Below are 15,248 nucleotides of genomic sequence, written 5' to 3' on the forward strand. Positions count from 1 at the left end.
AAGTCAAATGCAACTCATAAATCAAATAGTGAGGAATTAAATTAGTGAATTGTGGTGCATCCTGTTAATGGAACACTATTGCCCCACTTAAAAAGTACTGGTAAATAACTGCTTACAGATAGTACATAAAATTAAAGCCATATTAGAAAACAATGTGATAGATGTGAACTTATTTTTACTAAAAATATATGTATATGTGTGCAGTGCTTTCATCACGGTGGCAAGGTTAGAGTCATCATTGTTTCTTATGTATATTTAAACATATGAATACATTTCTTTTGTAGTAAAAGTATTTTTACAACAAAAAGTGAAGGAATTCTTAAAAGAATCAGTAAATGGTCTTTACTTGCAGTATTATTTTAGTTCATTTATACTATCCATTAACATTTAGAGAATTTTTTCAGGGTTTACTAAAGATGGAGACACAACCAGGAGAATCCACAGTGGGCTTCTCTTTCTACTGGGCATTAAAACATGTATTCATGTGTGTGCTGGTTCCATGTCTGATTAAGCTTGCTATTCTCACAGAGCAGATGCTCAAGAAACACGTGCTTAATGTAAGAATGAATTCTGTGCCTAATCAAGGCTACCTCTGCATCCTCCAGATCATGAAGACCTTTGGGCTGAGTATGTGATGTGTCTGCATACATAACTGTTTTTAGATCATATTGAGGTTGATTCATATGTATAAGTTTCTTATGTGATACTGTGTGTTCTCATTATCAAGTCCTTGCCTTAATATAAAATTTAAATCTGATTTATCTTTATTTAGTTGAGAAAACATTGTTCCTCCATATGTTGTATAACTACAACAATTTTGTGCAGGAGTTGAAATATCAAATTTTCTTCATCTTAATGTGGCTGAAGGGAAAATCTACTTAAAAATTATATAATGATAATGAATTTTTAATTTTTGAATGCAATTGTAACCATGGCATTAGAGCTATTTTGTTAAACAGTGATCTTAGTAACATAAATTATACACTGTATCATGAATACATTCTTAAAACTACCATGTACAGCAAATATACTACCTAACAACTGTATATGTGTTATTTTAGGTATGGTTTACAAGGATTATTTTCAGCTTAGATTTCTTTTAAAGTCCATGGTTTCAATCCACTGTAGTTAATTTTTGAAATTACTGGCAAGCTAAAATACACTGAAATAAAATTAGAATTAAAGTTGATTTAACTCAAAACAATAATATACATACAAAAATAAAGAACAGGTACTTCATCAATACTAAAAAAAAGAGATAAAAATAAAAAGCAGTTAACAGGGGTACTTGTATCAGACTCCATAGGGTCGATTCATATATCTAAAATAGAAAAAAAGACAGACAAAAAAAAAAAAATTAAAATAAAAGCAATTTTTCTTGTGTTTTACAGGTACAATTATGCTTTACGTTCAGTCCCGTGAAAACACTACCAGAAATGCTACTTCCTACAAGGATTAAAACAATAAAGAGAAAATTACTACAGGTAATTTTGATTTTGCCCATTGCATTTTTACTTTTATTTTAGTAAAACTGTTACTAAAGCCTGGTATTTAACCATTACTCTAGATTTATAAAACTGGATCTTTTAGAAATTATGTTGAAAGAGTGTTGAGGCATCTAAAGTGACCTATAAAATATCAGCTTTTCAGGGAAGACTCAGAGAAAGCAGTAATTATGGCATTTAATGTCTAAGAGTCTAAAGCTTTGAAAATCATTATGGCTGCAGAGCAGAAAACATTAAAATATTTTCAGTTTTACCGAAGTCTTGATCCACATTTATATCTAGCTCTTAGACATATAATGATCTGCAAAGTTATGTCACAGAGACACTTGCATTACCTATGTGGCTTTTAGTATATAATGTCAAGCCTGGACAAATGCATAATATAGATAGGGATGCAGGTGCAATCTGCAATAGTGGGGACTATAGCTCACTGCCACCTGATAGATGATCGGTGTTATGAAGTAAAAAGAAAAATCTGAGAAAAAGTACATCCACTTTACAGGTAAGCAATACACTTAAGCAATAGTGTTCTATCTAATCTGCATTTTGAATGAGATGGATCATATTCAAATAATTTTCCAACAATCTGTAAGCAAACTTTAAAATGCAAAATATTTTAAAATATCTGTCTTGTAGAGATGATTATGAAATTGGTACATTTGATTTTGATCCAAAAGAAAGGAAGGGATCATTTTGATTTAGCGGTAAAGAAGAGAGCACGTAGGAAAAAGGTTTGAGAAAAAAGGTTGGGTATCATACAACGAATAAGGCGATGCAGAGGGTGCCTTGAAATTACATATCTTTTGTTAATTAATTAATTTTTCTTTTCTTAGGGCTGTACTTGCAGCATATGGAAGTTCCCAGGCTAGCAGTCGAATGTGGGATCCACAATCCACACAGCAAGGCCAGAGGTTGAACATGCATCCTCATGGATACTAGTCGGGTTCATCAGCCACTGAGCCACAATGGGAATTTTTTTTTTTTTTTTTTTAGTCTTTTTGCCATTTCTTGGGCCGCTCTGGTGGCACAAGGAGGTTTCCAGGCTAGGGGTCTAATCAGAGCTGTAGCTACCAGCGCATGCCAGAGCCACAGCAACGTGGGATCCAAGCTGCGTCTGCAACCTACACCACGGCTTACCACAACGCCGGATCCTTAACCCAGTGAAAGAGACCAGGGATCCAACCTGCAACCTCATGGTTTCTAATCAGATTCGTTAACCACTGAGCCGCAGCGGGAACTCAGGGAACTCTCTTTTAGATTGAAGTCAGGTAAAGAGTTTTCTCCCAAATGATTTCTCAATTATAATAGATACTTCATAACAAACAAATTTTATTTTTGAACAAAATTGTCTTAGAAATTTTTTTGTTACTTGATTTTTCCTGAAATATTTTTGTATTAACTGTCTAATTAGTCAGTCAATTTAGAGGAAAATGAATCTACTCTAGGCATAATTGGAACTAGTGGTCAGAAATCCACCTTCCATCTTTTAGCAATACCTCCCCACTTTCTGCTACGGAGGGCCCCTAAGAATGAGGTTTTAGAACCACCTAGGAATTACAATAAAAATACAGAGCCCCAGCTCTATTCTTTTATTTTTTTTTTTTTTTTTTTGGTCTTCTTAGGGCCACACCCACGGCATATGCAAATTCCAAGGCCAGGTGTTGAATCAGAGCTGTAGCTGCCAGCCTATGCCACAGCCACGCCAGATCTAAGCTACATCTGCAACTTATATATACAGCCATGCTAGATCCTTAACCCACTAATCAGGACCAGGGATCGAATCTGCGTCCTCATGGAAACTAGTCGGGTTCGATAACTGCTGCACCACCACAGGAGCTCCTTTATTCCTAAGATTCTGATCCAGGTGGCAGAATCTGCTTTTAAATGTATTACATATTTAAATATTAATATACACAGAAACATTTTAGGAGGTCCTTGATCCACACTTTGAGAAACTTTCCTAAAGCTGCTGTGAGCACGGTTAGAAACCACTGATGCAGCATATGCTTATGTACTCTACCAGATATCATTCCATATGAAAGGAATGGAAGGGAGAGCTTAATCTTACTTGAGGGAATGATTTCAGACTCCTAGGAAATCTTAATATTAAACCTTATTTAACCAACGGACAAGCATTTACTGCAGTCAACTAAAATGCATTTCAGGGCCAACAGCTCAGAAGTCAAGGAAATCTTGGCTTGCAGCAGTGAAAAATAATAAACTGGGTCAAAGGAAGGCTTTGCTAATGAGATAAAAATGATCATAAAATTTATAGAACTTAGCTATGAGCAATTTACATACTATGGCAAAACTGCCTTGGCTAATTAAATGGATTATGGAGGTCAGAGTACAGGATTCTGAGATCTTATGAAATTTCAAACTGGGAGGAATCATTATACAATACTTCTCAATCTTCAATATTCTAAACATTTAAATTTGAATTAGTTACAGAGCTCAGATGCTAGGTAATCCAAACATCTTGATTCAATGATAAGCCAATAACAATTCTTTTTAACAGTTCTCTTTTTAACAAAGTAAGACTAATGTTTTTGCCAAGTTTGCTAGTAGTTCTTGGATATGAATGGATATACATTCATTTTTCTTCTGTGTTGTATGTGTTTATGTTAGTGTTTAACTAGATCACGGTTCTTTTTCTAAAATACCAAGAAAAGAATTTTTCCACTAAATGTTCTCTCTCATTGCTTAAGTTAAAGGAAACGACTATTTCATCTAACCCCGATCTCAAAAGAACATGCAAATTGCAACTGATGGCATTTCCAGCGAGTGGATTTTAGTTTACTATTTCATTGGCTTATAGTTTCCAATCTTAGGAACACAATCATGCCAGATTCCTTTAGCTGGCCCTTGCTGAGCAGGGTAAAGGGAGAACCCACTCGCCAAGCCTTGTGCTAAGGCCATAGCCACATAAAAGCAGCCTTGCAAAAAGGCTAGGGCTTCTAACTCATATACAGACATCGAATGAAACAGCTGTATGGAATGGTGCTACTCCCCCGTAAACAAGTAAAAAATTTAACTGTTATTTTAGACTCAGAGTTCACCTTAGATCCTCAGATACAGAGACTAGTCCATGAAAGTATGAACACAAAAGAGCAAAATGTCACCTGGAATATCACTTTACTTAGTTTTATCATTTCGTTTCCATGATGGAAAACACATTAAGACCTTACTGAAGACTAACTACAGAGTAAAACTTCCCTCCTTATTCCAACCCTGCCATGAGTCTTCTAGATGTTTTATTGCTTCATTAGGTATATGAAGTGAGAGAATATACCTCACTTCAAATATTCTGAAATATAGCGATGTGATTTTTCTTTCTTTCGCACTTGCTTATGAACGAGCTTTACCAACCCAAGCCAGAAGAAATCTTTGCCCTCGGGTAAAGTGGAATCATGAAATGTGAAGAGAAAGGAAGAACTGGCAGAGAGATTTTTGATTTTCAAAACTGGTCTTGAAAACTATTTTAGAAACAATGGTCTTAAAACCTGGCTTTAAATTCCTAGAGCCAATCATCTGAGAGAGCAAAGCATTTTCTTTCTTTCCATTCTTTTTTTTGAACTTGGATAACTGGATGTTGGTACTATTGTTTTTATTATTTAATAATTTTTATTTTTTTCCATTATAGCTGGTTTACAGCGTTCTGTCAATTTTCTACTATACAGCAAAGTGACCCAGTCACACGTACATATATATACATTCCTTTTTCTCACATTATCATGCTCCATCATAAGAGACTAGGTATAGTTCCCAGGGCTATACAGGCATTTTCTAAAGAGAAGAGCCCCCTTTAAATATGAGAAAAACGGAATTTGGAAAACTGAGTTTGGGGCTTTACTATAATAAGCCATAGAGCAGGCTATATGATGCATAAGAACTATTTCTTATTACAAAGTAAAAAAAAAAAAAAAAAAAAAAAAAACCAAAAAACAAAAAACGTCAAACCTTCCTTGGCTGGAGAAGGAACCCTGAGAGAAAGGGAGAAATAGGCTAGAAGAAAGACCCTTCCAGACCCCTCCCTTCATCAGGATTTACTGTCAGGTAGAGCACATGCATGCAACGTTACTGATTATTAAGTATTTGTATTTAAAATATATTTAATTTGGTGCCTTATAGCCTTTAATTATAAAGCATAAACATATCAATCCTGTCAACTAACTCGCTCCACAAATAATTATTGAGATTTAATATATACTGAACCTTAGAAATAATGCAATAAATGGGAATCACAGTCCTTGCAATTCCTCAAGGAACTGGCGATCTACTGGAGGCGGGGGTGGGAAGGGGCAGAGACAAACAGACCAAAGGCTGATTATATTACTATGCCTCAAATATGTTGCCATATTTCTACTTATACATTTACCACTTAGAAGCGAGATTCTGGTCAGCCTTTTTATTTACAGAAATATAGATCATTAATGAAGTATGGCTTATTTGCATGAGCCACAGAAACTTCCTGAAATTACCCCCTTTGTTTTTATGTCAGAAGCAGCCCAAAGAAATTTTCTATACTGCAATTTCAGAAATTACTTGCCAAATGTCAAATGTGATCAAAACAAAACAGTATTAATATCTGCTACTGTATATACTTTGGGCAGCTTAGCTACAGATGTTTAAATAAAGGGATGGTAAAACTGGAACCATTTCAATAGAACAAAAACAAAAAGCTCAGAAAACCAGGGTGAAAAAGTCAGCCCAGGAAAAGAAAAGCATCATACGCTAAAGGTAGCGTGCAGTCCCGTTGAGTGCAAGGTCAAGATGGCTAAGGCAATGATGGACTGGACGGCAGATCTACTGGTATTTTCTTTGAAGCAACAGCCATAGACGCTGGGGGTGTGAAACTTTAACTGCAAGAGGTGTGAAGGCATAAAGGTTTTGAAAAGATTCTCTGTAATATAAATGGGGATACCTTTTTTGTCTTCAGTAACATATCCTTGAAATCATTAAAAGGAAAGAGAAGAATAGAATGTTGCAGACAGTGAGCACTCAATACATTTGTGACTAGAAAAGAGAGGAAAGGATGAGTTATTAAACCTCGAAAGAAAAGATGACAGTAAAGAGGAGAAAGAGCCAAGATTGGAAGAAGAGGGAAAGGGGCGAGGAGGGAGGAGCTAGAAAAGAAAGAACAGAACAATTTAGAGGGTAAAAATGAACAGATAATTCTAAAACAGCATGTTAAGGGCTTTTTGATGAGTGGCAATATTACAAATTATTTTTCTTTCTTGACTCATGCTTTTCTCCAGTTTCTAGGGCTTTTACAAGAGCATTCATTACTTTTTTTAATTGAATTTTTCAATCTTGTATGAAAGAATACACTGAGGCCACTGATGCTCTAACGTAAACATGCATTTCTACAATAGCCGTAGCTTAGGGTAAGGTGGTGTGGCCAGAATTCCGGGGACTGCTTAATCAATAGTTCCTAAGAGAAATGTTCCAAACACGTGGTCACTTACGTTGTATGGTCCACCGACGGCCTGTGATTTTCCTCCCCGTGGTGAATACTGGTCCCGTTACCAACACCCCACCTGAATGTGTTTGAGTCTTGAATTAAATTTCCTGAGATTGGCTGGTACCATTTACAAAGGCTTCCATTTTCAAAGCTGCAAACTTCCATAGCTTGAGTAGGACAAGACAAAGACAGGATGCGCTAATCACAATAAATGCATCAATAAACGGTGAGTTCCTCTGCATCAGCACTTTCTCACTCTTGGGTATTTTTAAAATTATAATTTAATTTTAAGCATGACTAAAATAACTAGTCAAATGGCTTGTATAACCACTGGAAGAATTTTAAAGAAATTCAAGTATACTGTATTCAAATATCTCTAGTAACTGAAATGTGGAAATAAATACACATACTAAAGAATCTGCTTTCATAAGGAGGTGAGATTTTAATTAGCTCCTAAAACAGTAATTGAATCATTGCCAGTCTCTTCTGATACAACACTTTCATTGCTTATATAACCTCCAAGTTCTAATATGATATGTTTTTGTCTTTGTTTTTTTGGTCTTTAACAAAGCTAAATTTTAGTTCATCTCTGGAAGGGTTATTCCAAATTCCAAACTACTTAAGTTCCAAGCAATAAGATTTACAGCATCTTTTATACTGGACTTCTTTCTTTGAAAGTTTTCAATATTCCTATAATGAATGCATTATAATATCAAACAAAATGAAGTCTAGTGATTTTTTTTTGAATATCTAAGCTGCGCATGAAAACGCTCTTTCTCTCCCCCCCACATGCATTCATGTGCTTGTCTGTCTTAAATCCTCTATTACCTAAATAAAATATTCAATTCAATGAGTTTTTGTACATACAATGAAAAGCCTAGTGTATATTCTAGCTTTTAAATGGCATAAATGGTGACAGCATAGGCTACCACTACCACCATTTAGAAACTTGTGTTCATGATTTAACATAAATTAGAGAAAGAAAGAAATACTCAATCCAAACTATATCCAATCTCCCGAGACAGACAATGATAGAAAATATTTAAAAAGAGAATGTATATATATCTATGACTGAGTCACTTTGCTGTAGAGCAGAAATTGGCACAACACTGTAAATCAACTATAATAAAAAAAACTTTAAAAAGTGATTTTAATCATGACATTCGTGTATGTTATTTAATCTGACATTAATAACAATCATAATTATACTCATTTCATGAAAAAATTTAGGATTCAATAGATTCCTATTCTTCATATTATTAAAGATAAAAATCATAGATTTTTTTTTTAAATTAGAGGACACAGTTTCAGTTGAGCAAGACAAATGCTAAGATCTGTTGTATAATGTTATACCTACAGTCAACAATACTGCACTGTACACAAAATTTCAGTAAGAGGGTAGCTATTATGTTATAGTCTTAAGCACAGTAAAGCAATTATAAAATGTAAGACTGTGGATGACAGGCAGATTCATCATAATAGTTTATCTTACAGAGAGATGGAAGAGGTAAGAGCACACAATTTGCTCAGTAATAATTCAATTCATATTTATTCAAAACAAATATCCCCATTTTAAAATAATTTAATATTGGACGTTCATTCGGGATATTTAAAGAACTTACCAAAACTTCTCATTCAATCATAAATGATGTTACTAACATTGCAAAAGTGAATTAAGAAGAAAGGCAGTATTCACTAGAGACACTCATTAGGTGTAATTAAGATTTCGTGTAAACTTTTACAAAGATGACTTACACATGGTTGTAAGAGGATTTTAATGTCTTCCCATGAGAAAGTCTGAGTCCTGCAACAACTTCTAACATCTGTGATGCAAAGTATTCATGACCAATTTGAGTTAATTACTGTCCCATCACATTCATAGAGTGAATTGGCTTTGATTCTGTTTTCAAGTCTAGATTGGTTAGTTTATTGTGTACTGGTACTTTTAAGTTTAAGAATTCTTTTAAGAATTCTTTGATGAGACTGACGTAAGACAAAATAGAGTTTCACTCTATGCTGTATCCTCTGTATGTTCTCAAGCTTTAATGTTATCAAGGCACCTGAGAAATAATACTGTAAATTCACATATTGCTTAATAAAAAGTGAGCACGGGGAAAAAAAAAACAAGTGTTTATTCTTTCTGACCTTGAGCTTAACCCACTCAGACACAGATTGATTTTTTCTCCTCTCAGTTTGCATCTTGGACTGAGAAGTTCACTTTTAAATTAAATAATTTGCCTTGATCCATTTAGGGAAAGCCACTGATGGACAGGTACCAGTAAATGAAAACCATCTTTCAACAGTACACTGCTGTTGATGTGTGCATGCATATTAGGACCGGTTTTCTTAGGAACTCTGCACATTTGACATAGTATTCATTTTATATGTGCATTATGCTTCCTCTCTAAATATTCCTATTAGTAACCATGAAGAGGAAAAAAAAGGGGTGGACAGAAAAGAGCTGGTAAATGCCATCTCTGGAATCAAGTTAAGTCCATGAAAACAAGCATTTTGAATCTCAAATATTAATTAAAAGACACTTACCTCTTGTTAGACATGACAGAAGAATGTATGCTGATTCTATCATTTCTATACAAATAGCTTTTATATTAATAAATTGCTCCAAGACTGGTTGAAAATTTCTAAGCAGGACAGTGTGTCATGTTGCTTGAGATCACTCTAGAATTTTCTTATCTATCTTATGGCTACATTGATGCAAAATTTAGGAATTCACCTACCACAGTATGATTCATCTGATTTGTCAGAGCAGTCATATCTAAAATCACATTTCTGGATACTCGCAACGCATTGACCATTGGACCTGCAAACAAATTCATTGTCTGTACAGTTGTGTGGAGGTAACGTTACTGGAACCGAAGTTTCTGGTGGAGCTGGGAGGTCCACTGGCAAATTACCTGGAAATAATAGGCAAGTATCATTTTGCAGATTTTTCCATTTCTTTGAAGATTTCACACAAGTTTTACTTAGCATGCTGCACATTCAACATTATAAAGAATATGTAATAGTATTGCTAATCTGCTGCACTTCTTTATGTGAGCCTATAGGTTGGAGTCATGGTCTTAGCAAATAATTCTGGATATTTTTGATTATAAAAATAGGTGAAGGTACAGATGGGGATTATTGAAAAACTCTTCAGAGCTCACTGAATAAATGGGAGGCTTGGAAGATCATCGGGAACCAAGGCAGTTCCAGATGCTGGCATTAGGAACCAGAGTCAAGGTTGGGTTAAACCTAGTCTACTAGATAAAGAAACTTTGTTCTTCCACTGCCTCACTGAATCTAATATCTCATTGTTTTCTCACTTATCCTCACCTGGTCAAGATTCAAGACTGCATGATAGACTCCACCCAAAACATTCACCCAGAAGTATTTAAATAATTAACATAACAATTTCTGGTTTTGCACAATTTAGAAGAAACTTATAGAAGTTGATTAATTTATATAGTAAGATATTCACTATGCATTTATTAATTACATTTCTGTGTCATATACATGGTAGATGCAGTGGATTTAAAATCAAATGTGCTGTCACAGCCATAAATAGTTAACTAGTGGATAAGACAGACACTTCTTTCATTACTGTTCTATGGGATAAGTTTACTATAGAGATTATAGCACCACGGATGCAAGAATGATACCTATCCTTTTGCTTCTGTATTCACAGCACAATCCATAGACCATGGTACATGGCAGGTACACTATCATTGTGACGTGAGTGAATAGCTATAGTGATGAGATGGATGGAAGGAGGTTTGGAAAGATGGCTGGATGGAGGACAGAGTGAATGAACGAATAGTTGAACAAATGCAAGATTGTATGGTCTATTAAGAGAACACAGGAAAAGCCTATATCAGATGGGAGGCGGGGAAGACTTCTTGCCATGGTGATGTCTAAACTAAGTTTTTAGTTTTAAAGGATGCTGTGTTGCCTGGGAGATGAAATGAAGGGTACAAGGTCTTTGGGGGCAACAAGAAAAGACTTATGTAAAGGCAGAGAAATATATTTTCCTGTTATTTTTTTGGAATACCATGGGAGTTCAGCATGCAGAATCTCTATGATAAAGTAAGAATGCCTCTGATGAAGTCATTACATACAGGACTAGAAAGAAGATAGTTACCAGATCACAAAGAGCTAAGCAGAACCAACTAGAAGCTTGAATTAAACACAAAAAGCTGTGGACAAACACCATTGGGCTTTAGTGTGGAGAATGACGGCGGCTCTGACACGGGGAAGAGAGAAGAGTTGAACTTTGGCTTTAATTCCAGGCAACTAATGAACCAAAGCAGAAATGGTTTGGAGGGAACAGCAAAGACCTAAGCAATATTACACATGCAGTGTCCTGTTGAAAATTTGAGGAAATCCCAATATATAGTACTCTACTTAGCTCAAGTTTTGAAGGAATTAAGAACCAAGACTGAAGTATATATGACAAGCAGTGGATCAAAACATCAACCTTTTTAAAGATAAGTTGATACTGGAGAAAATGGGTCTGTATCTTCGGGCAGGTATCTTTCAGGGTGTAAAAATCATATATAAGCAGATTCTCTAAGTTTTACCTGTGCTAGAAACTTCCATACAGAAATCGCCCACTGCTGAACTACAGCAGAGAGGAGTTGAGCCAATCTCATGCTTTATTCCCCTAACTCACTTCAAAAAGAAAAGAAGAAACTCCTAAGAATTTGTACCTCCCCCTCCTTCACCCCTGCACTGTTTTCACCCTCTGGCCTCCACTGGTAACCTCTTGTTTGTTCTCTCTGTGAGTCTGCTTCTTTCTGTTTTAGTTACTAGTTGGCTGTATTTTTTAGATACCACATATAAGTGATATCGTACTGTGTCTGTCTTCTGTCTCACTTATCTCACCTAACATAATACTCTCCAAGTTCATTCATGTTGCTGCAAACGGTATTTACAACACAGGGAATATAGCCAATATTTTGTAATAACTGCAATGGAAAGTAACCTTTAAAAAGCATATTTTTTTAAAAAAAGAGGAAACTAAGAGACCAGGTAATGAGTGCTCAGGCTCTCCTTGCAAAGTTAATGATCTATATTGCTGCTTTTCCATAGTTTATGTTAGGGGTCATTGCTGGTATTTTACATTCTATAGGTTTTAACAAATGTATAATGACATGCTTCCATTATGACTCTATTTATGTGAGTAATATTTTGGCTCTCTATGTTCTTCCAAAGATCTCTTCTCTCTTCTTTCATCAATATCATACTGTCTTGATTCCTGTAACTTTACACTAAGTCTTGAAGTTGGGCAGTGCCAGTCTTGCAACTTCGTTCACCTTCAATAGTGTGTTGGATATTCTGGGTCTTTTGCCTATCTATAGAATCAATTTTTCTATAATCACAAGGTAATTTGCTGGGATTTTGATTGTGATTGCATTAAATCTATAGATCAAGTTTGGAAGAACTAGCACCTTGAATACAGTGCTTTCCCTTGTGCATGTTATTGTATCCTTGTCTCAAAAATATATTTCTATTTAAAATATACAATATTTTGTGTCATAGAAAATTTTATATAAATGATATTCATCATATCTATTTTGAACTTGCAATTATTTATTACTCAAATACCTTTCAGGTTTACCACTACTGATACATGCAGAATCAAATGGTTCATTTTACCTGATTAGAGTTTTCAATTAAATGAAAACCTGGAGTCAAATGGTTATTGTATGAATAGTCTGTAGCTGATGTACTCTTCTCAAGCAGGACATTAAGAATTTTATAAAGTATGCTACAATGGTCATCTTTGTGCATTTCTTTCTGTAAACACATGCCAGAGTATTTCCAAGACAAGGCATCTTGAAATGAAATTGCAAAACTATAGGTATGTAATCAGTCAACTTAAATATCATTTCATAGGTGGTGTACCCATTTCTACCTGGAAATGTCTGTATTTTTCACGTTCTAGCCAAGCTTGGTATCATTAGCTTTTGTTTAATGTTTGCCAGGAAAACAGGTCTGAAATAATAATTACTTGATATTGTAACTTGTATTTCCATAATTATGAAGACTTTTTATAGGAGCCACTCAAGTATCTTACTCTAGTTTTTGATTAACTGTTCACTCCCCAGGCTCTTTTTTTTTCTATTGAATCCATTGTCTTTTTATTAATTTACAGTTTTAACCTAATCCTATATTCTCTATACTAATCCTTGATCACTTCCTAAGTGACAAAATATGCTGTCCTAATCTGCGATTTGTCTTTTCATTTTGTATGGCATCTTTCAGAAAAAGAAAAAAAAACCTCTGATTTTAGTATACATCCAATTATTCCTTTAAGTTTGCGTTTTAAAATTTCACTGAAAAATAATCTTCCCAGAGTTCCCGTCGTGGCGCAGTGGTTAACGAATCCGACTAGGAACCAGGAGGTTGCGGGTTCGGTCCCTGCCCTTGCTCAGTGGGTTAACGATCCGGCGTTGCCCTGAGCTGTGGTGTAGGTTGCAGATGTGGCTCGGATCCTGCGTTGCTGTGGCTGTGGCGTAGGCTGGCGGCCACAGCTCCGATTCGACCCCTAGCCTGGGAACCTCCATATGCAGGAGCGGCCCAAGAAATAGCAAAAAGACAAAAAAAAAAAAAAATCTTCCCTGTTCTAATATCAAAAAATGTTTTCTATAATTTCCTTAAAATTTTGAGTTTCACTTTTGATATTTAGGTCTTTCCTCCACTTAACTCTATTGTTATCTATTGTCTGTGATAAAAATCTAAATTCAATTTCTTTTTTCACATGAATGATCACTTTTTGATCTATTAGTCTTTGAGCAACTCAAATTTTCTCACTTATCATATTTTATTATGAAATATATATACAAATGAACATAAAATACATGCCTGATTTAAAGAAAAATCTAACTAAAAGAATAGCAAACTTTCCAGTTTATGAAAATAAAATTCACAATTTTCAACCCTTTAATGTTTCCCTGCCAATCCCATATCCTCATTGCCACCTCTCCTGGTTCACACTTACACTGAAATCTGTGTTTTTTCTTTGTTTTCATTTGCATTTCCATTTTCTTCATTGCATATGTACCAAATAACCTCTTATAGTGCTTACTCAATAGCTCATTATATGATCGAATATGTTTATATTGAAATTCTTAGAATAGTGACCATAAACACGGAGCACCATGTAGCTCATCTTAAATAAATAAAATGTAGTTTGGATTTGAATTTTAGATGAATAGACTCATTGCTATTCATTCAAAAGCATTCAATCATGCATGTTAATGTATGTTCTTGCAGTTAAGCTGTACAGACTGCTGTATAATATTTCACCATATGAATATGTGACATGTGTTACATGGCCATTCTACCATCAATAGTTTTTGAGTTGATTCTGTTTTAGGTATCATTTATTGGTACATTTCTCCTACTACACCTAGAAGTGAAATTGCTTGGTCACAGCACATACTTTAACTAGATAATGCCAAGCTCCTTTTCAAAGTAATTGCATCTATTTCAGCACTTGTCTATACCTGGTATATAGATATTCTGGTCAGATCACATACTCGTCATCCATTGATAAACCTAGAATTACCCACGTGTTTCTGAATTTCTTTGCTGCCTATTTCATTTTGCATCTCAGCCCTTGTTGACCTCATTCTGTCTCTGGTCTTGGTGAGGGCTCTTCTGGTTATGTCCTTACATGGCCTTCCTGTGTGTGTGCATGCAGAGAGAGATCTCATGTCTCTTCCTCTTCTTATAAAAGCACTAACCCCATCCTGAGGGCATCACCTCCATGAACTAATCTAAACCCAATTACATTCCAAAGGCTTCACTTCCAAATACCATCACATTGTGTGTTAAGGCTTCAATATGTGAATACTGGGGGTAAGACAAATATTCGGTCCATAGCAAAACTTATGATTTTTTAAACCTATGATTGCTTGGAAATGCTGAAGTTGATAGCAATGATGGAATTAATTCTGTTAAAACAAAACAAAACACGAAAAGTTTTGCAGATGAGACAAAATTGCAAAGAATTAGTACAAATAACTGAGCACTAAGAAGCAGAGATTAGTCTGCTTTGATCTGATTTTCCTCTACATCCCTAAGCCAAAGAGAAACCAACTCACCTACACATCTGTCCTCCTAAGTAGATGACTCAGACTCCTGACAGGCTCAATGTCCTAATTCCTTGCTCTGTGAATTCCTCATAACAATAGGATATACCTCATGCTACCCAAATATAACCTTTCTGGAAAAAAAAAAAGACTTTCCAACTTCTTTTATACTAAACTTCCCTC

General features: G+C 35.1%; 1 protein-coding gene across 1 annotated transcript in view; it reads right to left on the minus strand.

Annotated features, from left to right (window-relative positions):
• MALRD1 (MAM and LDL receptor class A domain containing 1) overlaps positions 1 to 15,248 on the minus strand; it is a 598,238-nt gene that overhangs the window by 409,304 nt on the left and 173,686 nt on the right. Inside the window, 2 exon segments of the mRNA XM_021064964.1 lie at positions 6,974 to 7,136; positions 9,708 to 9,884. Of these exon segments, the coding sequence (XP_020920623.1) occupies positions 6,974 to 7,136; positions 9,708 to 9,884 (340 nt within the window).

Source organism: Sus scrofa, chromosome 10 (assembly GCF_000003025.6).
Source record: "Sus scrofa isolate TJ Tabasco breed Duroc chromosome 10, Sscrofa11.1, whole genome shotgun sequence".
Taxonomy (NCBI): Eukaryota; Metazoa; Chordata; class Mammalia; order Artiodactyla; family Suidae; genus Sus; species Sus scrofa.